General features: G+C 47.9%; 1 protein-coding gene across 4 annotated transcripts in view; it reads right to left on the bottom strand.

The window, feature by feature from the left end:
- NECTIN1 (nectin cell adhesion molecule 1) overlaps positions 1-25,778 on the bottom strand; it is a 476,368-nt gene that overhangs the window by 310,991 nt on the left and 139,599 nt on the right. For all 4 annotated transcript variants that reach the window (XM_085645944.1, XM_085645945.1, XM_085645946.1 and 1 more), the window contains exon 5: positions 15,538-15,689. In XM_085645944.1, the coding sequence (XP_085502070.1) occupies positions 15,538-15,689 (152 nt within the window). The remainder of the gene's footprint in view (positions 1-15,537; positions 15,690-25,778) is intronic.

Here is a 25,778-nt window from a genome sequence, read left to right on the forward strand (position 1 = left end):
ATTTCTTAAAACATCGCTTAGATGTTGGTTATGGTTGTTCAAAATCAAGCTACATGGTTGTCTCTAAGAGCCTCCAAGTATCCCAACCAATCCTGCATTAAAAACACTTTGATGACGCCCTATATGTGCTTGCATCATTTTTCATGTCTTATGTATTGTACATAAACCCATCTAAGGACAGCACCTACGTTTCTAACTAACCGGTTACGTAAATACTGTTCCTCAAGATCTTTTCGCTTTGCCATTCAGGCACCATTTAAAATTCTGAAATTTCACAGAATCTGGTTGAGTGGCTGGGCTTTCTCTCTTCGGGCTCCTTCCATGTGGAATCGATGACCAGCCAACTCAAAAACAATAGAAGGGCACTTGTGCTTCAGGAAGACACATACAACTTGGCTGTTTGCACAACATCTGGCTTCATCCTGTTTGTGCTGCTTCTCTAAACCTTTTAAATTCTAGCGCCAAAAGCCCCATGGGAGAAAGTGTGCCTTACATCCAAGGTAAAAGCCTTCCGACTCATCTTTCATCCAATCTGATACTTACTTTCATATTTCACTATTCGAATTCACCACCAATACTTTATGGGTTCCGGAGTAGCTTGCTACTCGCCGAAAAAGCGCTTCAATATGCCATCAGGGGTAGCAAGCGCTTTATAAATGCAAACCTTTTTCCCTCTTCTATCCTTCCACTATCCTTCTCAATCTAAATAACTGACTAACATCAAACTACTTTCATATTTAACTATACTAATTCACCACTAATCCTTTATTGGTTCTGAGTAGCGTGCTACACCCCGAAAAAAGCCCTTTGACGCCTTGTATGGGGTAATAAACTCTATATAAATGCAGTTACAATACAATACAACTATACACACATCATAAAAACAAACACTAACATTGCCATTCAAAAATACATAAGTATTCACAGGACACCAGAACCTAACGATGTACTGCAATCCACTCTATGTGAACAAGGAAGCCAAGAACTATACAGAAAATAACAGCTTGGACAGACAATACAATAGCAGACGTGTGCTAGATGCACACTTGTGAAGCAACCTAACTTAAGGAGCAGGAGAGAGGCTACTGTGAATCTCTTCAGCCCCCTAAGGCTCAGAGAACCCTTGGACTGCTACAGCTGGACGACTTCAGCGGGCAACTGAACCCCGCCAGATAAGAGATCCAGAGTGTCGGAGCCTCAAATATTTGTACACTACACCCTGTGGCTGAGCACTGCTGTCTCTGGGAGCTGTAGCGTTGACAGCACTTTCAGCCTCGTCAGATCCTGTGATGGAATAGACCACTCCTCACACTCCAGTTCTGCAGGCGGCTTCTTATTACCTGTGCAGAGGGTCTGCATGGCGTAGATTGATACACATGGAGGTTAAGTGCACAGGGGCAGTAAGTGCTATATGAATGCTCCAATACGAGTTCTTGGCCAACCAGCAGTCATCCCCAACTGGTACTTCGAAATGCATAACCTATTATTAGAAACACTTCTTTACCAAACCATGTGATCTTGGGCAAAGAAGTAACTCTCTGTACTGCATTTCCATTTAGGGTTTAGAACATATAGGGCTCTTTGAAATGAGCTAGACACCAGTGTGATCCGCACATTTACCTACCCCTATCCCCCGCCGCCTCTTCGTTGCCCTAGCCATGAGTCCATGCATCACCCCAGACTTTAACCAGCCTGCCTCTAACTGGCAAACAGAAAGAGGAAAGGATCTGTGGTGCAATCCGGAGGCCCAGTAGTGTGAGGGCTGGGACAGCAAGGAGGCAGCTGTCTTGGGCACCACAGACTGGAAGACAGATCCCACTTACCAGGTTGCCTACGCTGCCCACAATACCTGCACTTCTAACCAAAACACACAGGAGGACACACTTTTTCCAGGACAAAGATTACCAGCAGATGCATATAACAAAGAGATACTGACCACTGGCGCCAAGAATGAGGCAAGAAAATACAAGCGTGCACACGCACAGCTAAAGCTGACAGAGTGTCACTGCGACAGGAAGATAGCCAACCTATCCACACCTGAGACAGGCATCTCGCTGATTTGTTTTCTTCCTCCCTCCGGCTTCTCGATCTGTCTCAGCTTGTCCCGGGTTTCATGCCACCCTGGTTCACATCCCACTGCCTCTCCCAGCTCTCTACATGTCATCAGCAAGAGACAAAACAAACTCCAGCCTCTTCCTCCCCCCCCCCCCCCTTAAAGCCTCCAGCCATGTATAGCTGTGCCACGGCCTGGCCCAGATTACCTTTGGTTTGGACGAGTTCACAATGGGCCTTGTGTTAGGCAAGTGCGGGCTGGTGCCTGCATCCTGTCTTGGGTGTGATGCATCCCGAGTGTGCAGTATCCAGTGTCCTCAACCCCTTCACCGGCGCATTCCCTGCCCTCATCCACCCTCACACCTCACTGGCTCTGGAGAGGGCTTGTGGATCCCGATCGGTGGGCACAATAGGGCCAGGAGTCTGCGTAAATGATGTGGAACCCAAAACAACCTTCTGATTGTGGAACCACCATAGGGCATGAAGCCCTTTGGCTGTCGCACCCCACTGTCGCGCCATGCTCCTCTTCAGTATACATTATTGTGCATACATTTATGGGTTTTTTTTGTTTTACTAGAAGAAACATGTTCATTCTCTCCTCGGTGCCATGTGTCTACCATTGACAAACTTGACTTGGAATTGCTTTCATTATGAAAGTTTGATGTTCCCGTCGTAAGTAAGTGAGTAGGATTTCTTCTAGCTTCAGCTTGTGCAATCTATGCAATGAAGGGTAAGGTTTAATTGTGCTTGCACTTATATTTGAATGTCCTCCGTTGCTCATAGGTCTACAACGGCTATTTAATTGCCTGTAAGTTTTTGTTTTAGTCCGTCTGTAGGAAGCTCTGAAGATTGTGCACCAGGCGGATTCATTTGAACAATCCCTATGGCTACAGGGGTAGCTAGTTACACGTCAGTAGCATGTGACTGGCACTAACTCAACCCAGCAGGCATTTGATGCTCACTGGAATGTTATGCAGTGCTCGTGTTTGCCCGTGGACCATTCCATTTCTGACTAGGTGTTCAATGCGCCTTCTAATAGTGTTGCGGATATTCGACGGCCACGCATTACATCAAATAAACACAGAACCAAAAAGGGACCCAATTAAAAGTGTCCCTTTAAAGCCTGGAGGTTACATGACAGCTAGGATGTGGCCTAAGGGCTAGAGCAGTGGACTTCGAAGCTGGGGACCAGATTCGAGTCTCAGCAGGGACGTTCAATATCCTGTGATTCTGGGCAAATCACGTAATCTCCCCGTGCCTAACGAAATGAGTGTGTTCACATCTGATGCTCATGTAAAGCTCTCCGATAAGTTTGTGTTATATAAAACTATGAATTTTTAAAAAAAGTACAAGAACAAGGTTTTCCAGAATCTTCCTGAACATGGCTCCTTCTCTGTTTTGACTGGAGAACTGAACTGGGCCTGTTCCTGACAATGGAAGGACGCTGAAAGCAGCCAACTAATTCACCACTAATCCTTATGGGTTTTGGAGTAGCGTGCTACTCGCCAAGAAAGTGCTTCAACACCCCATATGGGGTATAACAAGCGCTATATAAATGCAAACCTTTTTTCCCTCTTCTATCCCTCCGCTATCCTTCTCAATCCACATAACTGACTAATATCCACCACTCATATTACTTTCACATTTCACTATACTAATTCACCACGAATCCTTTATGGTTTCGGAGTAGCGTGCTACTCGCCGAAAAAAGCGCTTTAACACCCCATCAGGGGTAACAAGCCGTATATAAATGCAAACCTTTTTCCCTCTTCTATCCCTCTGCTATCCTTCTGAATCCAAATAACTGACTAACCTAGCCACCACTCATATTACTTTCATATTTCACTATTCTAACTCAACACTAATTCTTTATGGGTTCCGGAGCAGCGTGCTACTCGACGAAAAACATTTTGACACCTCGTCAGGGGTTTTAACCCCTATATAAATGCAATCACAATACAATACCTGCTTCCTGTAGGTGGAAAGGCAGTTCTGTTAGTGACAGTCCTCTCTTTTTGACTGCCATTTTATCTTGTACAATAAGGTCGAAGATGAAATAAAGATACAACGAAATATTAGGAAAAGACAACGTACTGGTACCCCTTTTGTACTTTTGGATGTAAACCCTATGTTCTCATGACACCAAATCATAAACCTCTGCTGGGGAGCACAATCCTGATCACCACTTACTGCACCCAAAAGTCACTGGGCCACTTCCAGAAAGAGTAATTCAAGGGGTGTAAGGATAAGGAAGGAGGTCAAAATATTAAGAGGTCAGGCAAAGCAGGGATTTTTGAGACCCAAATAAGGAACACTTTTGTTATTTAAATCAAGAACCCATTAGTGTCTTAGCCCTGGGTTTCTCTCATTTATCATTTTAGGTAGTGTCCTTCCTACATGGAGTAACTATCCTGAACTTGTATGTGTTTATAGAGGAAAAGGATATATGTCAATGATAATAAGGGATAGGAAAGAGAGAGGGGGAGAGAGAGAAAGAGGGAGGAAGAGTGTGAGAGAAGGGGAGAGAGAGAAATAGGGAGGGAGAGAAAGAAATGGTGAGAGAGAAAGAAAGAAAGCAAGAAAGAAAGAAAGAAAGAAAGAAAGAAAGAGAGTGACATAGAGAAAATACAAGAGGGGGGGATTAGGCTAGAGCAATAGAAAGAGTGTGAGAGAATCAAGTCAAGAGAATTTTTTTAAAAAGCTCCAGGTAGATTGGCGAACTGAAGGTGTGAGAAAGAAAAGGAGAGCATGTGACGGCAACAGAGGAAAGACAGTGAGAAGTACAAAAGGAAATAAGAACTAGAGTTCAAGGGAGTGTTTGAAAGACCATGAGACAGAGCAGAAGAGAGCGCACATAAGTAGTAGACATTCCGATAGTAAGAGACAAGGTAAAGGAGAAACAACGTCAGCGTGAGGGAAGGGGATTGAAGGCAAGAGGGAGAGAATATTAACAGAGAACATGCGAAGGAGGGTAAAAGAGAAAAAGTAGTCGTGGATACAGTGCATAACGTATGCACTAGGCTATGGAGAGAGCAGGACTCCCCCACCCGGCCCCTCCAGCCCGTCCACAGTCTGACCTCGGGAAGTACTTCCTGTCTCACCTTCACTCTCTAGCTTTCACCGGCTATGTCTCTTAATGTAGCATAGGTGTGAGAGAGCGCGAGGGAGTGAGATAACTACTTATCATACTGAAAAATGAAAGCGGTCATGAAAAGACTGAGATAGTATTTGTGAGAATATGAACAAGAGAGAGTGAGCATGTGAGGTAAAGCAAGAAGAGGGGTCAAGAGAAAAGAAGTTAAGAATGAAGGAGTCCGCAAAAAAATATGAGTGAGTGGAGGAAACAAACGGAGAGAGCATAAGGAAAGAAAATAAGAAAGGAAGATTGTAGCGTATCAAAAAGGTTAGGAACAAGAAAGGAGCAAGATCAGGTGAGAGCGCGAGACTAGGGAGAAGCAAGAGTGGAGGGAGAAGTAGGACGGGGAGGGAACTATGACGGGGAAGAGGGGAGAGGAGAAAGAGGGACGAAGAGCGCGCGACGGCAATTGAGAGGAGATTAACACTGAGCGAAGGAAAGAAAGGGAGAGGGGTTCTAGAGAACAGGGAGAAAAATACTCGACTCCATCTTGGCACCTCTCCCCCTTCCCTCTCAATGCGCCCTCCTCCTCTCACCACTCACTGGACGGTCCCCGCGGGGAGGGCTGTGCTATTCTCTTCCAAAGCCGCTTAGTCCTTTCGCCAGACACTCACGGGTCACCGGAGATGGCTCGGGTGCTACCACGTGCAGAGCAGAGGGGTGATGGCTGGTGCCTGGAGCGCTCACTCCCAGGACCACCCGCATGGTTCATGAGCCCCCGCGCGCCCTGTTCAAGACGGTTTATGTGTGAAGGGGTCTGAGTCAGGAGAGAGCAAGACTGCCCCCCACTGCCCAGTCCGTCCACATGTAAATATCACATGTTAGATGGGTTTCAGGACTCCGACTCATCGCCGTTTAGCATCTATCTGAACGGCCTGCCTCAAGTCTGACCTCAAGAAGTACTTCCTGTCTCAAGACTTGGACTCCAGACCAGAACACACACCAGCGTCATTAGTACGATCTGACATACGGAGCAAGTGCTTTAAATGGGCCGGGTCGGTATTGTACCTGCACGTCTTCATTTTGAGAGGGAGTATACATGCCCTTGTCATCAGAGGTACAATACTTGCACTTGAGTACCATCGCTTCTCAGAAGAAAGCAGGTACTCTGGTACTGTGTGCCTGCACTTTTATGTTTTCATTTCAAGCACTGCCGAGAGCCCAAGTACAATGAAGCCAAAATACCTTCACCTTGCCCTGGAACACTGCAGATACGTTATCACCTCATTCAATCCCACATGAAGGTTTCCTAATCGTGTTCCTTGCCCATTCAGTTTTTGACCTCTCTGCGTAGACTATAGTCAGAACTGTCGTTTGACTTGGTGCTGCCCACAGACAGTTTAGACGTGGAAACGCTTTCTGCTCCGATTGTGAAATAAAATGGCCGCATGCACGCATCCGGGATTACTGTGTACACAGGGATGAAAGAAATAAACTCCCGCGAGGACGCGCCTTAGCCCAACACCCCTAGGTTTGCTTGTTTGCCCTGGGCATCCTGCCTAGCCTCGGGTGTTTCGCAGGCCCCCTCTCGTGCAGTTTGCCCCCTGCACGCTTCTTACGCAGACGCAGGTCCTGTAAAGGTCTCCCTCAGGCAAACACCGAGTCTGATGCAGGGCTCCGCCGCCGCCCAGCTCTGGCTGCACCGCGGTTTTCCTCCAGCCTTTGGCCTCCTCCACAGCCGTAGGTGCCCGCTTGTAGAACCTGCCTGCCAGTAGCGTAACCAGTGTGTCAAAAGCCCTAGTACACGGAAGGGAACGGGCCCTCTCGCGGGTGTCTGAATGATATATTACAACAATAATCCGGTCTCACAGGGTCTCTCAGGTCTCTGGGCCCGGTGCACTGCACCTGCTGCACCAATGGAGGTGCGCCCCTGCTCCCCCCGGGTCTCCTGCTTAGGCTCCGGCGCAGCGAGCGAATGGTACAGCGGGTGGAGTGGCACTGGAGATGTGGGTGGTGGGGGCACTGTACAGCAATTAGAACAGTCTTTTTATATCCAACTGGGGACTCTGGACTACCATTTCCTCTCCTTGCATTGGGGCCCATGGCAGCCTTGCTCCCACTGACCCCAGCCCCCCTCTCAATCCCCCCCCCCCCCCCACCCTTACGCTCCAACAGGTCTCTTATCCAGCTGTGGGGCACAGAAGGTCTCCTCCCACCCGCGAGCCTGCGACAGTGCTCCTGCCCAGCACTGTGTAGGTCTCGGGCCTCCTTTCCAGCCTTGGGGGTCACGGAAATTACCCCTAACTCTGGTCCGCCTTCTGGTCATGTGCCTGTGTACATCCGGTCTCTGCGTCTCCAGCCCTGCCCTGTGTATGTCCTGACCGTCAGTCACCCCTGCGTCTTCTCACAGCAGCCCCTGGCCAGCTTTGGGTGTAGATGGCACCTCTCTCCCATTCACAGCTTGGCCGCTGAGCCTGGCCGCTGTCCCTGTGCCAGACTTTGCTTTCCAGGGCAGCAGCTGGTAGAAACCCCTATCTGCGTAGGATGGCGCTATGGAACCGGGCCAAGGGCACACTCAATAGCAAATACTGTACTACTCCGAGGAGGTGTCAGTGCGGAGGCGAGCCCAGGGGAGAGACACAAACACTTACCGCAAAGGATCAAAACCAAGGTCGACACTCTTTCAACCGCACGCCCTACATGGAGCAGCATGCCGCCCGAGTAGGCAGGTCTTTGAGCGTCTCGAATAGGGATAGCAAGCGCTATAAAAAATGATGCAACACAGTGCATGCAGGGACCGACGGAAGAATCCTGACACCAGCACAGAACGAGGGAGGCCCTTCGATTGAGACCAAGACATACACAGGGAGCCCCTGACACCAGGACAGTCAGAGCGAGCCTTTACACCAGGACAGATGGACAGAGACTGCCACACCAACCCAGGGCGAAGGAACCCTTCTGCGTGACACCGACCCAAGCACAGTGTGAGGGAGACCCTCTCGCCAGCACAGTGTGAGGGAGACCTTCTCAGCAGCACAGTGTGAGGGAGACCCTCTCACCAGCACAGTCTGAGTGAGGCCTTTACACCAGGACAGATGGACAGAGACTGCCACACCAACCCAGGGCGAAGGAACCCTTCTGCGTGACACCGACCCAAGCACAGTGTGAGGGAGACCCTCTCGCCAGCACAGTGTGAGGGAGACCTTCTCAGCAGCACAGTGTGAGGGAGACCCTCTCACCAGCACAGTCTGAGTGAGGCGTTTACACCAGGGCAGATGGACAGAGACTGCCACACCAACCCAGGGCGAAGGAACCCTTCTGCGTGACACCGACCCAAGCACAGTGTGAGGGAGACCCTCTCGCCAGCACAGTGTGAGGGAGACCTTCTCAGCAGCACAGTGTGAGGGAGACCCTCTCACCAGCACAGTCTGAGTGAGGCGTTTACACCAGGACAGATGGACAGAGACTGCCACACCAACTCTAGGCGAAGGAGCCCCTCTGCGTGACACCGACCCAGGCACAGTGTGAGGGAGGCCCTCTCCCCAGCACAGTGAGGGAGCACGTCACTCAAGTACAAACTAAGTGAGCCCTGACATCACCACAGACCAAAGGAGCCCCTTAGACCAGCACAGACCAAGGGAGACCATGTGCTCGCTCCAACACATTCTGAGGGAGACGCTGAGCTCAGCAAAGCATGATGGAGCCCTCTACCTCAACGCACACTGAGGGAACCCTGAAGCCAGCGCTGAGTGAGAGCGGTTCTGACTGAGTGTGCCGTCAATGCCTTCTGAGGGAGACCCTGGCTCAGTAGAAAGAAAGGGGAGTCTTTTGCACCATCAGATACTAAGAGAGACCCTTTGTAGACCTCACGTTTTAGTGAGGAAGATGGAGACCCTCGATCAGAGTAAGTTAGCCCAGCAAAGTCCAAGGGAGACTCCTCACGAGCTTAGGCCTCTAATAACCCCTCTCCCCTCCCCTTCGGGGGTGGGTGCTAAGGTTTAAGCTTAAAAAGATTTAACCTACAGGGCATAGATAATTTACAAACCTAAGACAGCAGAGCTATCTATAAGGTAATGCAACTCTGACGTGCCTAAGCACTTAAACGAAGAGCTTCCAAGATTGCCCATGGGCGACATTACCTGCAGGCAGCAGAGTGACTCGTGGCACACTGCACCGCATGTAGCGCTTTCGCTACACATGGCGTCCGCGCGGTCTCTGTGTCTCATCATACATGCCCTTCTCTCAGTCCTTCCACAAAACTCCCACATTGTCGACATCTGGTCGCGATTGCGCCACATTTCCTCCGCGCAAGCGAAACAACCTTCTGTCCTGGCAGGCCTCACCAGGAGGAGACGGGATTACTGGAAAAGGCTGCAAAACACATGGAATACGTTGCAAAAAAACAAAGGCTGGCCTGTCAACTAAACAATCTGGGCGATGCTCCGAGAGCCTGTGTCGTGAGCACACTGCGCGACTCACCAGCGCACACGGGGCAGGCGATGCCCAGCGCCGAGATTTGAGGTGCCAGCGCTATGCCACATTCTGCAGAGGCGACCCCCTAACACCTCCTCCTCCACCCCGCCCATGCTTCGAGATTTCTCAACCGTTAATACGCGAGATCTAAATTCACCTCACTGAGTCACTGCACGAGACTGTTTAATCTGCCTCACATGAGCATTAAGAACGAACCCCCGGCCTTCATCGCCCCCACCCCAGACTGTTTGAACAGATTCCCACTACTGAAATATTAACAGCTTTCCAGTAAAATATTCAAATATTACCGAGTCAGAAGAGAGCCCAAGTCAGAATCAGTCTTTCTCCAACGAGTGAGGACAGATTCCGTCAGAGAAAGCGAGACAGCTACCCCCCCCCCCGAACCCTCCCTTAAAGAGACAGCCTCTCTCCAGTGACCAACGACCCATCGATCCAGACAGCCTCACTGCTGTGACCTGTTAGAATATTCCTTCAGGGACAGCCTCTCTACTTTGATCGACAGTCCATCCTTCCGAGACAGGCTCTTTCCGTTGACAACCTTTATATTGCTTCTGAGAGAGCTTTTCTCATTTAATCAGAGCTCCATCGTATCAGAGGCTGTCTCTTGTGGGTCTAACCCGTCACAGACGGAATCTCTGCAATGACCTTAAAGCTACATCCCTGTAGAAACAGTTCCTCTCCATTCACTGACAGTCTGTCCCTTCAGAGACAGTTTCTCTCTCCGGTCACTAGCAGTCTATCCCTTCAGAAACAGTCTCCCTCCAGTCACTGACAGTCTGCCTCTTCAGAGACAGTTTCTCTCTCCGGTCACTGGCAGTCTATCGCTGTAGAAACAGTCTCTTTCCATTCACTGACTGTCTATCCCTTCAGAAACAGCCTTTCTCCAGTCATCGGCATTCTGTCCATTGAGCAAGAGTCTCTCCCATCAAGTGTCTGTCAGTCAGTCCCTTCAAGAGACACCCTCTCTTCAGTTGTCAGAGTTCATCTAGTTTCATTGGTCAATGAAGAAAACGTCAGAGGGACTCCTTGTCATCAGACAGCCACTCTCCAGTTTCTGACAGCCCCTCTCGCACTACTCACCCGTGAGGGTCTCAAGGCACTGGTGGGGAGAGGGGAGGTGGGGTGTTGCTCCAGATCAGCCAAAGAGCCAGGTCTTGAGGCTCTTCCTGAAGGTGTGCAGGGTAGGGGAGCATCTGATGTTGACTTGGAGTTCGTTCCAGGCCTTTGCCGCGGCGTGGGAGACAACTGTGGTTCTGCGGATGCGTGGGGTTTCTGCTAGGGCGAGGTATTTTGAGAAAAGCTCTCCCACTGCCGGAAAGTCTGTCCATTGCCGATTTCTCCCCATTCTTAGCCCATCCTTCCCGAGACAGTCGTTAGAGTGTCTAGTGACAGTCCAGTGGCCGGCAGCCTATCCCCTGCAGTAACCTCTATTGACAAAGGGGCAACCAGAGACAGTTTTCTCTAGCAACTAACTATCCGTTAATTGTCTGCCCCCTTGTTAGTGACTGGTGGTCTATTAGTTCCTTAGTGACTGAACTGAGGGCTACCACGTTTGGAATGGATGTCTCTCTCATCCTCTTTGCGGCCTAGCCTTGAGCCTAGACACCCAGTCTCCCACAAAGGGCCGCGCGAGGCAGTCCTGCATCAAGTCATTCTTTAAAGGCCACCTTCAGACTGGCCTTGCAAGAAGCTGTGAACCTGTCAAGGGAGAGGAGCCGAACCCACTTCATACATTTTTTAATTTCTACCCCCAAAAAGTTACCTTTTTGTTTGGGAACACGACTGGATCTGAGTGAAGTAACTGGAAGTTGGACTATCACGTTAATACCGTTTTGACATCACTGAAAATAATGCCCCCATCACAAACCGCTTGCAATGTTATAGATAAGTAAGCCTCCAATTCAGGAAGGAATTTGGCAGATAACCTCAAAACTAGCTTTGTAGCAAAGCGATCGAGGAATGAATCGGTAAGGTTAGACACCAACCATAATGCACAAGTATCTCCTGAGTTTCAGGTGGATCGGCATGGAGACGTTCACATCCTTTATGTGTGTGGATATGATGAAACCTCCACTTGCAGCACCAGGTTGACATCTTGAAATGTTGTCAACTTAATGTGCCGGGCTTCTTTGTGATAGGACGGAAACAGGGATTAATCCTCGACTTACCTCTGCCACTGATGCCTCTACGGTTCAAACGGGCTATAGACACTGGTCTTCTTCCAGTAGGAGAGATGGAGAGTCGTGATTGGCTTTTGTGTTTTTAGGTTTTTCGATTTCTTTTATGGTCTCTAACACACCGTTGTCTAAGGTCCTTTTTAGGTCGAGCCTGGGCAGTGCATGCGCTGCTGCGAGGCATGCAGTAGTGGAGTATGTTTTGAAGCCCCGCCCAATCTCTGCCTATATTTGTCATTGGCTTGTGTCACTGGCGTTCATAAACACTAGCTTATGAGTCGTTATTAGGCTTGTCAGTTCCTCATTGGTACCGCCTTGCCTGCATTTGTAGCCTCCCATGGCGACTATCCCCTTTACTTCTGTTGCAACACAGTATGGCTTATTTAGTCTTTAATGGGTGTTTCCTACTGAAGGCACGACGTGCTTTCCTCGCCATGAGCGCTTTCAGTTTCCAGCATCCCCTAAAATGAGGCCGCTTCTTTGAAGTGAAATAGATCTCGCATTTACAAGAGTTTGAGTTATTGCCATTGTACATGACAATAGCTTAAACTCTTGTAAATGCGAGACCTATTTCATTGCAAATGCTTGTTAGAGTTCCACCAATGGGATAAACCATCAACATATGATAGCTATCCCTCACACCAAGTCCCCTAGGCTACAATGCACTCATAATATGGCAGATAGGACATCAACCTCATTTGTAATGGAGTATCCTGTCTATCAAACTCTAAATATGGCCTTAAGGAATACAGTCCAACCTACCCCAAAAAGTTGTCACATGTATCGGCATGTATCCCTGGTCACGGTTTAAGCCGAAATGCCAAGGCCTCTACATCTTTCTCTTTATCCTCAAAGGTACGATCTTTGACGTAGCATGGCTTGTCTCAAGGAGCTGAACTGAACGTATACAGATCTTGGCTGGTAATGGTACACAACTGACCACTGCTGGGATGGAGTGGTGTCGCAAAGAAAACAAAGATCTAGTTTTTTAGAATTACAAGTCAACTTCTATCCATTTTTAGGTCGAGCCTGGGCAGCGCATGTGCTGCTCTGTGCTATGCTGTATTGGAGTATTGAATAGAAGCCCCGCTCACTCTCTGTCCATATTTTTCATTGGCTTGTGTCATTGTCCTTCGTAAATGCTGGCTTCTGATTCATTAATAGGCTTGTTATTCCCTCCTTAGTACCGCCTTGTCTTCATTTGTAACCTCCCATGAGAACTGGCCCTTTTACTTCAGTTGTTACACGGTACGTCTTTTTTAGTCTGTAAGCACTATTTTCTTTAATGTGTTTCTCCTACTCAAGGCGCAACATGCTTTCCTGCAACATTCAGCGGGCCATGCGTGCTTTTACTTTCCGAGCAGCCCAGGACAATGGCGGCCTGCTTCTCTGAATAGGTCTCGCATTTACAGGAGTCTGAGCTATTGGCATTGTAAATGACAGTGCCTTTCATTTATGTGTTAATTAGCAAAACAGATAAATAAAAGGCATTGTCATTTACAATGCCAATAGCTTAAACTCTCGCGAATGCGAGACCCATTGCATTGCAAATGCTTGTTATGTCTTCATTGTGAAACTCTTCCAAGCTCCCTCCTAGAGAAGTTGTGGCCTCGTGGAATACACATATAACACACCTTGTGGAAGTCTATCCACGAAAACCACTGGTGACACTTGAGGCAAAATTCCAATGGTGCTTTCTGTGTTCTCGTCCATGACAAAAGAATTAGAAACTACAAATAAAATAAACCTTGAAGTCTTTCTCATGCAACCTAAACTGTAGAGTCTCTAAGTCTAAATACACAATTCGAACCGTTCATATCCCAAATTATAAACATTTTTGATCTTCCCAATGACACTCATGATCATAAACCCGACAGCGGGATAAAATAACCCAATACCGGGACCAATGGCGTAAGGCAGTGCGCAATACAAGTCGACAAACCAGCATAACGGGGCCAAGTTTAAATTACATTGCTAAAACCTTGTTATATTTGCAAATTTTTTTCAAATTTTTTATTAATTTTCACCTGTGGGAGACTGGTTCACACAGAAAAGATCATGCTCAGATACATTTTCTGCTTGAACCCGCCACCTGTCAGTAACTTTTGTGACATTTGTACGCGATATATATACTCGTGTGAAAAAAATGGTCACACTCAATAGGAGCAAATCGCAGTTTGCTTTAAAAGCATACATTTGCTAAATTTTCCTGACAATTCATGAAAAAAAAAATATGCAAATACACCAACAACTGTCATTGCAGCCAAGCTAATGATTAACACTCAGCAATTTTAAGATTTAAATATCGAAGGTGTTATTTCTTGCACAATTCCTAGATTGCAGGATTAGTCACAGCATAGAAATCTATAACAGTTTCAAGCCGCAAAACTCTAAAGCCATTTATTGTTTTAGAAAACAACGATTTGCAAAGTTCATTATTTTGGCCTTTTTGCAAACCTTGCAAACATTACTGACATTCATTCACCACCTTTGCTTCTTTTTCCGTGCAATTTAAGACAATTTTCTCTACATTGGAAGCTATGTAGCTCTCTAATCAAACCCAGCCAACTTGGAAATGTTCGGATAGTTTCTCTCAGCAAGTTTACCTTTTATGGTGCTTTACTGTGCACGGGTACACAATAAAACGTTGTGAGGGAGAAGAAAAGTAACTGTCTTCAGCAAAGTGCATCCTTTGCAGAACAATTTTTAGCATCAAATGGGGAAATATGTGACAGAAATTGTCGCAAAGACGAGATTTTGATGCGAATGTGGCAAAGCAAAAAATGTAGCAATCTTTGGAAAGTTTTCCATAATTCTTAATGAAGGTTGCAAAAAAGAGTTGCAACTTTACACACCATAAAAACTCATGTTGTTCCCTAAGTAAGCCTAGTGTTTCGTTATGAAATTTCCAATCATACGTTTTCTGCTTAATGCCATCCCAATATAGCTTACAAAGTCACTGTAACACTTCCTTCTATAAGCTTTTTTATGATCAGGATGGCACTTCCGGGTCACACGATTGCACATTAATATGCCCAACTCTTTAACAAAAGGAACAACCTGTTTCCTTTTCCGCCCTAACCTGTATTTCAAATTGATGCTTTCTGCACATGATTAATGAAACGGCCCAACCCTGTCTCACTCAATCTTTGGAAGAAAAGCAAAGTGGCTGTGCTGCAAAACCTGGGATTAGGCATGCGAACGCAGCGTAAGCGCCACCGTGGGAAATCACGTTAGCGCTGTCCCTGAGAACCGCCACAGGACAATAAGGAACATTACATCATCACAGCCCTGAAGCATCTCCAGCCCTCGCCCTGAACTCCATCTTGGATCCTCTCCAGGTCACTGACACACTTCACACACCAATGCTTCCCTATGTGGAGCACCCCGCTCCCATACGCCAGCCCGATTCGTACCATTCACGCTTGTTGGTGTTAAAGGAGAGCGCATCAGGCAAAGAGGGCAAGCGATCAGCAAGAGAGGCTTCCAGCGAGCAGAAGAAAGTTAAAATCAAAAGGGAACACCCAAGCCAGCAGGAAACAACACACCTCCAAGTTAGCACACAAGAGATGGAGGACATGCTGAGAGAGCTGTTGCGGAACCCAAAGTATAGGAGATTATGGGTGCCCGCAGTCCCCAAAAGCTTGCAAAACCAAGAACGCAAAGATTTAAAAATTCAGAAACTAGTGGATACATTTTGGATCAACTCATTATTTTGAAGAATATGAGGTTAGCACTTACCAGTAACATTCACTTCCACCAACCAGGAGCGAGTCCCAATGGCGTTGGCCACCTCGCACTCGTATGTCCCTGCCAGGCTGTAGGTTACGGGTCCCTTGAAGAATAGAGTTGTGTTCTGGATCTCCACGTTTTCAGGAATGGTCCCGTTGATCCTGCAGAGATAGGAGGGTCTCATCACCATTGAAAACTAATATGTAACCGGGCTGTGATGTAAGAGGAGGAACTAGTCAGGTAAACCATCTACTTTGTTTCAAGAGTAAGGTGCAGGGTGGAGCAAACAGCTGAGTACATGTTCTTGCTTCCCACCCCTGTGTCACTTGTTCACACCGCAGAGAGGTGCCTAGTGATAGAGCACAATGGCCTCCAGGCGCCCTGCGCTGGAGCATGGATGAACTGAGATGTTGGTCCCAGCCCATGTTCTACCATCAAGAGTGGAACCAAGGGCCCTACCACTGCCAGTTACAGCAAGCACTCACTAGAGAGAGAGAGAGGGAAGTTTACAGAGCAACTACAAGTAATGCCTACTTGTAGTACATACAAACCTAAAGCTGATAGGCTCTGATCACAGCAGGTTTCAATAGCAATTCATATTATCTCCCTTGTTCCTCTATACTAATTATTAGCTGACGCTGTCACTGTTTGAGATCAATTTTAGTTTTTTTATTTTATTGATGCAACCCTTTCCCCACACTAAATAAGCTTCACTATAGGGGTACTTCTTCACCAGGACTAGATGGTGTTAGGTGGGCTCAACCACAGCTTATTTGAAAACGAGTTTGACTCATATCTTGTAGGTGACTGTGGCAAGGGAGGAGCAATAGCGCCAATGGCCTTAATGCATGCTAGGAAATTGGATTAGGTTGTAAAAGATTGCACATCCTTGTGGCGACGAGAGCTCCTCAAAGCTCTGGGCCCATGCTTCACTAATGATAGCTTTACATATGACAGTGGAGAATGTCTCTACCGTTTGTAGGTGGGGGTGGGCAAGTCTTTCCTCTATGTCTTCCTATACTTATAATTTGGGTCGGTGTCCAATATCCTACTGCTGGAAGTGGAGTGTGTCTCTTGTTTTTTGAGTGAGTCAAACTGAATGCTGTCTTCCACATTTAGAAAGATTAAACACAAGTTCCTATGGTCCCAACGAATATCGCTGTAGTCCCATCCATCCTTAAGAATGTCACAACAAAAGACAATTGAAATTCAAAGGGGACAAATGACACTGCCCACGAACCGCACCCCCTTTGCTGGTCTCCTGCACAAGCCTAATCAAAGTCCTCCTCGCCACATGTTTAATTCACCTACAGAAACATCACAGAACGGTCACTCGATAAATGAATAAACACAAACATTGTTAAGCAGCAGACCAATGCCTGGCCTCCTGTGCATATGACCACTTGGTAAAAACAAAGAAACGTGCAGACAAGGGAATCACTCAATGGGAAATTTAGACAATGCTTATTATAGACAACTGTGAACAGTAACAACACACTTGAAGATTCAAAAAGATGCGTGTACTTATTGTGGTAAACTACTTTGTATGAAAATGAATTTCACAAAGAGGCGCACATAAGAGAAAAAACAATTTTTTTCAAAATCTTCAAGAGTGTTACTTACCATTTAAATTTGTCTTTAATAAGCATTCTCTACATTTTGCATTGAATGTTCCTCTTGTCTGCATTTTTATTTGATTTACTTATACCCAAGCTCCCAGGGGGTTACTGGGTTGCCCTTGTTCATGTGGAAACTGTGATATCCACTAGCTGCCTGATACCAACAATCTGCTCAGCGGCTTCCCTGAGGCGGGACGGAACCCACCCTAGTCACCATCAAAGAAGAGCCACTGGAGTCCGAGGGCCGTGCAGATGTTCGGATAGTTCTAGGGGTCTTGGTACAATTGAACATCAACCACAAGATAAGGCTCAAGTGCATGGCAACAATCACAGAGAGTGAAGGGACTCCCTAGCCACACCAACTTTTTCTTAAACAACCAGTTACGAAGGCTCCTATCGAATGATATCACATGAGTCAGGACCCACACTCAGTTCACACGGCACTACATGGCTTCCGCCTTAATTATCCGAGCCAAGGTTTTCAAGCCTTCCCTTTAAGACAGGTCACTGATGTCTAGGGGCGTAGCTATCGACAGTGCAGCAGGTGCATGGCACCAGGGTGTTAGAAACCCAATGCACCCAAATTATGGCTCTGTTTTATTGTCCAGCTAGTAGACAAGGTTCCATTTAACCTGCGTGCACCAAGGCGCCATTGCTTGAGTCAAACTCCCTGAACCTACAAGTCATCGACAAGCCAAACACAGAACATTAATCAAAAGGACCACTTGTCTGTTTTTTGACTCTCTGGAAAGCCCTTCGACATATCTCAGACCTCAGGTGGGCCAACTAAAGTTTAACCGAGTATTGAAGACCCATCTCTATCACTACATCTGATCTAACTAGGAAAGGGTGCCGCTCATGTCCCATACACAGCTCGTCCTCACAGCCTCGCTGCTTTACATCACTGCCTCTGTGAGTTCCTATACCCACCTTAACAGCTAAACACACAAGACCAGTTTCGCCTCCAACGATCCAGTTGGAAGTGGAAGGTTTCCAGTATGTTTCTTGTCCACTTGAATCCTCTAGTTATGCATAATTTAGTCAACCCTGTCATATAATTTGCTCTACCCATGCCACATAATTCCAGTGGCCAATCATAGATATGGGGGACAGAAATGCCCACTTCTCATCTCAGGTAGTTGGAAGTAAAGCTTTTGTACACCATGTGCTGGAAAGCACTATCCTTCCAAAATCATCAGCAGAAAGGCGCGGGGCGCTGTCCGCCGCCGCAGCTGTGGGCGAGACCCGAAAGCACCCCTGTGCATGAGCAGGCCAGTGCTGGGATAATTGGCTGTTTTTCTCTCCTCCAGCAGCACAAGTGGGTGAGGCTGTCGTAGGTTAAGCAGAGAGGCTGGTCTCGATCCTACCCTTGGCATTTGAGGAGTGAATCACCATGCCCCTAATGAGCATTAGATGGGTGTCGGAATAAATTTTACGTTGCCACCGCTCGGCTTCCAGGGTCTCATTCCATCACTCATGGCCCCAAAGCAAGGATGGAGATAATCAGGCTTATTTATTACTGGAAAAGGCCATCTGAGTGAGTAACCCTCCCGCGCAGAGCCTGGAGGTGGCTGTAAAGGCAGCAGTGAAGGATGAGGGCAGGAAGGCTGGGATTAGAGCTGGGGAAGCGCTGCTGAGTAATAAAGAAGACAGAGTGCGGACTTTCAGAGGGAGCAGAGGGAGGGAGAACTATTAAGGGGAAAGAGAAGGCAAACTATCTGATGGAGGGACACAGTATGGAGCTAGCAGGAGGGGAGACAGTGACGCCGAGGGTAGGAGGCAGAAAGGCTAGTGTGAGATCATATGCAGACAGGGTGGGTGGACGAAAAGGGCAGAAGCGAACAGGTGAGACGACAAGAGAGCTTGACCAGGACAGGTGCGAGAATGAGACGGCAGGACATCAGTGGTGCAGTGGAGAGCCTGAGTGAGGAGGGGAAATGGAAACATGGAAAAGGAAACTAAAAAGAACATAAGGGGGCAGGGGAAGAAAGAAGGAACGTGCAACTAATAAGAGTAAATAGGAGAAGAAGAAAGAGTGAAGTGAAGAAGGCAACGAAAAAAGAGAAAAAAGGTTGATGGGAAAAGGCATGAGCTGAAAGAAGGAATGCAAAAGAGGAAAAAGGATAAAATGATGAAGCAACAAGGGAAAACAAAATGAACAGTTTTGTAAGGAGGAAGGGTGGGCAAAAAGAAAAGGCAAACAAATAAAAAAGAAGAGGTTATAACATAGAAGCGTGATCAGAAAATCAAAGCACAGCATGATGGTAAACTGGAGGAAAATGAATGATCAAAACAAAGGGAGACAAAAAGGGAACACACAAAGAAAGGCAAAGGAAAGGGAAACAGGCCGAGACCAGATGAGTCTGTAAGCAAATGGCTTTGACTGTGGATTTAGAAAACGAAGCCCAACTGCAGGCACGGAGTGGTCATTTCTGAGAAAGAGAGTGGCAGAGTAAAAGAGTGAGAGGGAGAGAAGGAGGCAGAGAGCATGTTGCTTAACTGGTGCACGTGATCGGCAACGGTGCTCAGTTTGGTGGCATGATTCTTATTTTTATCATCAGCCTTTTACCCAGATCAGAAGAGAGACGGGCAGAAAAGGTGGAAAAGAAAATGAAGGGCAGGGCGAAAGCAGGGGTGAAAGGGAACGTGCAGGAGAGAGTTAAAGACACAGGACGAAATGTGTGGAAGAAAGAGGCATGCGGTAGAGTTAACCACAGTATGAAAAAGAGAAAGGGTAAAAGAAAGAGAAGGAAGAGAGACACAAAGATTTGGTGAGAGAGAGATGAAGAGAGAGCGAGACAAAGAAGGGAATGGGGAAAGGAGAAAGAGACTGGGGAGACATTAGAAGAGAAAGAGGAGAACAAGAGAAAGAATGGAAAGGGAGACAAGTGAAAGGATAAATTGAGAAGACAGACGTATTTAGAAAGAGAAATATAGGGAGAGGTACCAAAGTTGACTGGTGAGAGAGGGTGTCACTGGTAAAGGCATTCTCTAATCCAGCATAGGCAGACATTGGCCCATTATTCGGGGCCCCGGGCCCTGGCTCCAGGAGCGGCGGCCATTAGAGGCATCCCTGCGCCTCTCGCAGACACGGCCCACTTATCACGGCCCTAATGTCCTCATTATCCGCCGACGCTGCGGCCAGGCAAGGCCGGGATAATGCCGCCTCCAGTCCAGGCCTGGCACTAACGAGCGGCGGGGGTGGAGGGGAGGTGGGGATGGGAGAGAAGGGGTGAAGTGGTAGGAGGCAGAGGGGAGGAGGAGTGAGGGGGTAGTGAGGCCCGGGGAATAGAGTAAAATCAGGGCTTTATGTGGGGTGAAATAACTGGGGGGGGGGGGGTCTCTCAAATGGGCGTGGCCAATGTAATTAAGGGCGTGGCTTAAACACGTTTGCTAAAAGTCTGTGTTTAGCATAGTGTGCCACCCGGCTTGTATTTTGCCGTTTCTGTCATTGCATCCAGACATATGATACAACAAGTAACTTCATACCTACGACAAGTCATGACTATTGGCTTTGTCAATGGTTGTTAGTTGCATAAGATAAATAAGCAGCAACTAATGCTTGAATATAATACTGAAAATGCTTCCACTTAAAGCCTTGGTGACACCACGACAATGTTGCTGCTCCTGAGTTTCAAAAAGAGAAGGGAAATCCAGAGAGAAAATTACTCTCTTTAAAGGATTTACCTTCCCCAACAAGGCTCACCTGGCATGGCGTCATGCCGTAACTTCTCAAACAGTGAGAAGTGAGCAGTGTGAACACCGCACATGAATGTGCCTGCTGTCACTGCAGTCCGCCTGGGCCAGTTCACAAAACAGAGCCCGATAGAGACCCGTTTCAAGTCCTCCTTTAAAAAAAACTGCCGGTGCTCAGCACCGGTGAGACCCGGCCCGCTTAAAGCCCTGAGTAAGGGGTAAGGGACAAGTGTAGTGAGGGGGATAGGATGAATTGATTGAAGGCTGGAGAGGAGGGATGGAGGGAAAAGCAAAAGCAGGGCTTTGAGTGGGATGAAAAAATTGGGGGGGTCTCTCAAAGGGGCGTGGTCGATATATTTAAGGGCGTGGCTTAAAACATGTAAGTTAGATATCTCTGCTTATCAATTTGTGCTCCTCGACTGATATTTTACTGCTTCTTTCTGTCTTTGCCTCCAGATATATAATACAACAAGTAACGTTACACCTACAGCAAGCCAGGACTATTGGCTCTGTCAATGGTTGTTAGTTGCATAAGATAAATAAGCAACAACAATAGCATCTTTGTATAAAATAGTTAAAATGCTCCAGTTCTGAAATGATGAGACTGTGAAAGAACTGGAAAGAGTCCCTTTAAAGATACGTCAAGGGCAGTGAAGGGTGGTGCTGCTGCCAAACTAAGAGGGTTTTTTTCCCTCTGAGGGTGAGGGCATAAATAGGGAGCCGAAAGAGACCTATCTCAGCACCTGCTTTTTAGAACAGCCGGTGCTGAGCACTGCTAGGGCCCGGCCCACTTAAAGCCCTGGGCAGAAAGAAGGCAGGAAGATTGAGTTTGGCGAAAGACAGAGTGAGTGGTAGGGTCCAGAGGCGGCATAGAGGTGAGGGCTAGGTGGAATTGAGTGTGGCACAGAGTGAGGGGCACGTGGAAGTGAAAATGTGTATGAGGGGCAGAAGACAAGTTAAATGAATGCATGAGGGCAGAAGAGCGGTGGCATGGGGGCAGAGGTAAGGAGGCATGAAGTGAGGGCCACAGGAGGATTAGATTGCGATGAAGGGTGGGATTGAGAGATGTTGTGAAGGAAGAGGGCGAACGGTGGACCACCTGCTTTGGGCAGAGGGGCGGAGACACGCCAGAGACGGACTCAGTGCGATAAGCACTAATGGGGTGAGATGGCGTGAAGAGAAGGGGCCATAATGAAGAGGCGCAAAGTGAAGGGTCGGGCATGAGCCGGGGTAAGGCAGAGTCAAGGGATGGGGAAATGGTTGAGGAGGGCAGAGTGGGTGGGGCATCCATAATAGCGTCATGGATGCTTCTCTGCGAGCTGAGGAGAGGCGGCAATGCACTTTGGCACCAGCCTGCATTTCCCACGGTGCCAGCCAAGACATGCATGCCCCACTGAGGTGGTGTGAAAACACATTGATGCAGTGAGTTGCAGCTAATCCGCGTGACACTCTGCGTTCTCCTGCTCACTCCTCTTACTTTGCAGTCTGCCTCGTGTACTCTACTGTTATTCGGTACCTGTCATTGATCCAAGAGTAATGTTGAAGTAGACAATTATATTTTCTAGTTTTGCCCCTTTTAAAATGCTTAAGTAACATCACTCCCTAGGACAAAATGCATCAAATGGGACCCTCATATGATCAGACCTCACACACCCTAAATGCATCAGACCCTTCTGATAGTCTCTCGGACATTTTGCACCCAGAGATGTCATTTGATGGAGCAGCAGACTAATGCACCCTCTGCTGGGATCTGTGTTTGAACCCATGACCACGTTTGCAAACTTGGGGGTAAGGTGGAGGGTCAACTGAGCCTTTCAGTTAGAAAAAATGAGCATCATCAGCTATTCAGTTCCAACAAATGTATGGATGATTGTTTTGATATACATTCTTCATGAATGAAGTGAGCTCTATATGCACACATGTGAGAAAGTGCCATCTTTTTTTGCATGGTATGCCCCCACTTTTTGTGAATTGCTGACGTACTTTGATTGAGTGTGCACTGGGCTCCTGCCAATCAGGAGCCCAGGGCCTGTGTTCCTTTCCTAAAACTGTGTTGAAGCCTGAACCCAATTGGCATCTCTGGCCACATGTCATCCCCTGGTAAATGGTACCCTAGGTACCCAGGGCCTTGTGACCAGAGCAGGCCCTAAGGGCAGCAGCACTATTGTACCACCCTTAGAGGGCCTGTACCCTGACACCCACACACTGCCTTTGCAGGCTGAGTGTCTGGGTGCAGAACAAAACAGAGAGTTGACACGGCACACATCCCTGTGTGCCATGCCCACAGCACACACTGTCCTGGAATACCTCAGTCACTCCTCTAGCTGGGTGCCCTATGCCAGTGGTGTGGGCACAGGTGCATGAGCCCTGTGCCCCTACAGTACCCAGGTCCATTCCTGGACACTGTAAGTGCAGTGCTGCCATTAAGAGTATATGGTGCTGGGAGGTCGTCAACACGAACTCCACAGCACCATGATGGCAACACTGAAGACTGAGAAGTTTGGTATCAAACTTCTCAGCACAGTAAACCCACACTGATGCCAGTGTGGACTTTACTGTAAGATGCACGACAGAGGGCATCTTAGAGATGCCCCCTGAACCTAACCTACAATCCACGTCCTGTCTGAGAGGCTGCCTAGGCTGCCATACAGCAGACATGTTGCTGGACCCCTGGGTAGAGAGCCATCCGCTCTCCTGGGCCTGCAACAATGCACATCCTGGGCGAGGTGCTAAGTCTCCTCCCCCAGGGTGGGCAGGGGAAGCTTCAAAGGCATGCCGCCTTTGTGAGCTTCTCCAGGCCACTTGCTGTACTCAGCAACTGACCCCCACCGATTCTGACCCCCTCTCTGGCGAGAAGATCGGCGGGAAAAGCTAAGTGAGGAAAGGGGGTGTGCCAGCCTCTGCCGACCCCACCCCTCAGGTGGGGGAGGCGAGGTGAAGCACATCTCCGGGCTCTCGCCATCTTGAAGATGGGGTGCCCTGCCCAATCAGGACTAGGCTACTGCCCCCCTGCCACAGGAGAGTGGCAGGATAGGGGGTGTACCCACCCCAGGGAAGGGACCCATTGGTCCCTGCCCTTTACCTACCTGTAACGCCCCTAAATGTAGTATTTAGGGGCTCCCTGAACCTTCCTTCCTCAGATCCCAATTCCAAAACAAGCAAGAAGATCAAGAAACAAGAAGACCTGCTGTGCAGCTGCTAACAAGAGGAAGACACCAACTGACTTAGCCCCAGTCGTACAGGCCTGTCGACCCTCAAACCTGCTCCTGCTAAACCCCGGCGTCTCCAGTGGTCAGCAACCTCAAAAACCCTGGAGGACCTGACTGCCTTGTGACTCTACAAAGACTGGGACTCCCACGAGCAGTGGTCCTGCTCAACAGCAAGTAACAACCCCTGGCACCAGCCAGGAACCGTGACTCCTGCACACTCTACACCCGCCAAGTCTGGCCTGTGCCGGAGTGAACAAACAACCAGAGGACGTCCCCCCGGCAACTGTGACCCCGAATCCAGCACCCAAGGACCCACCTCGATGCTCCTGACGACGCCTGCAGCCTCAGAACCAGGGACCCCTCCAACCACGACCAGCAGAGGGTAAGATTTCCCAACGCGAAAAGACACCCCTGCACCCGACGCCCTGCGGCCCCCTGTGTCCAGCTCCTGGGTGCCTACCTAACCTACAGCTTCCCAACTTACCTCTCGAAGTGGTGGTCGCACCTGAAGAATCTCAGTTCCCGAGCTTGCAGCCTTTGTTCGTTTTGTAGCTTCTCCTTTGAAATCCATTGAGCGCCCGAAGGCTCAAAAGCAACCTGCACCCAGCCGCCCAAGTGCCCCTGGAAGTGTAACCTCTACCCTAATCTACTTCCCCACTTGCCCTGAATAAGTGACCAGGAGCCCAGCTCCCACAGCCGCGTGGCCTGCTAGCCAGCAGCCACCATCCAAAGGCCCCCTGCCTCCCCTAGGATAACATTGGGCCTAACTCACTCTGCACCCGGCTGGCCCTGTGCCGCTGAGAGTGTAACGACTGTACCTACCAGACTCTGGGAGACCCCTGAGTCTATGCCCAGAACCTTAACTCTGCCAGTCGAGTACTTACCCAAAGGCCGATAACTCACTTTTCTTCCATAGGGTAACATGGACTAGTTTCACTTGGAAATTCTTCAAAGTGTCGAATTTTGAAACTTTAATATATTCACTAAAAATCAGCCGATCAACGAAAACGAATTTACTCACCTGCTATCAGGAGAGATGCCAGTGCTGGATCTTGGTGCCCAGAACTGACCCTGTAATTACAACCGTACTTACCGCTAACTTGATTTTCCTCAATAGGATAACATTGCCTGGTTTTTGCCAGAAATTCTTCTGTGTCGATTTTTTAAACTTACAAATATTTTCTAAAAATCGCCTGTATAACAAAAACACATTCTTTCAACTGTTTACAGGAGATGCACCAGTGCTGGATCCAGGATCCAACACTGAGTTAGAAAAAGTAACGATAACCCTACTTACCTGCTAAGTGAATTTCCTCCCATAGGATAACATTGGTGATTCTATGTGAAAAAGTATTGAAGTGTCAACTTTTAAAATACAATAATATTCCTTAAAAATCATAACAGTAACCAAAACGTTTTTACTCAACTATTTACAGGAGATGTCCCAGGAATGAATCTAGGATCCAGTCCTGTGGTAAGAAAAGTAATCTAAAATGTAATCTATTGCATTTAACTAGAAATTCCCATTGAGCTCAATGTATAATTGTGTTTGAAATTGTGTTGCCTATTGCAAGAACTGTAACTATTGCATTCAAAAGTCTATTGCCTATTGAAAAGCATTTAACTAAAACATCTCATTCTGAGAAAGTATATTTTGATACCTATTGTTGGTTCTAAAATAAAACAACCATATATTTTTATGTACAAACCATTGGCCTAGAGTTCA

The sequence above is a fragment of the Triturus cristatus genome, chromosome 3_1 (assembly GCF_964204655.1).
Source record: "Triturus cristatus chromosome 3_1, aTriCri1.1, whole genome shotgun sequence".
NCBI lineage: Eukaryota > Metazoa > Chordata > Amphibia > Caudata > Salamandridae > Triturus > Triturus cristatus.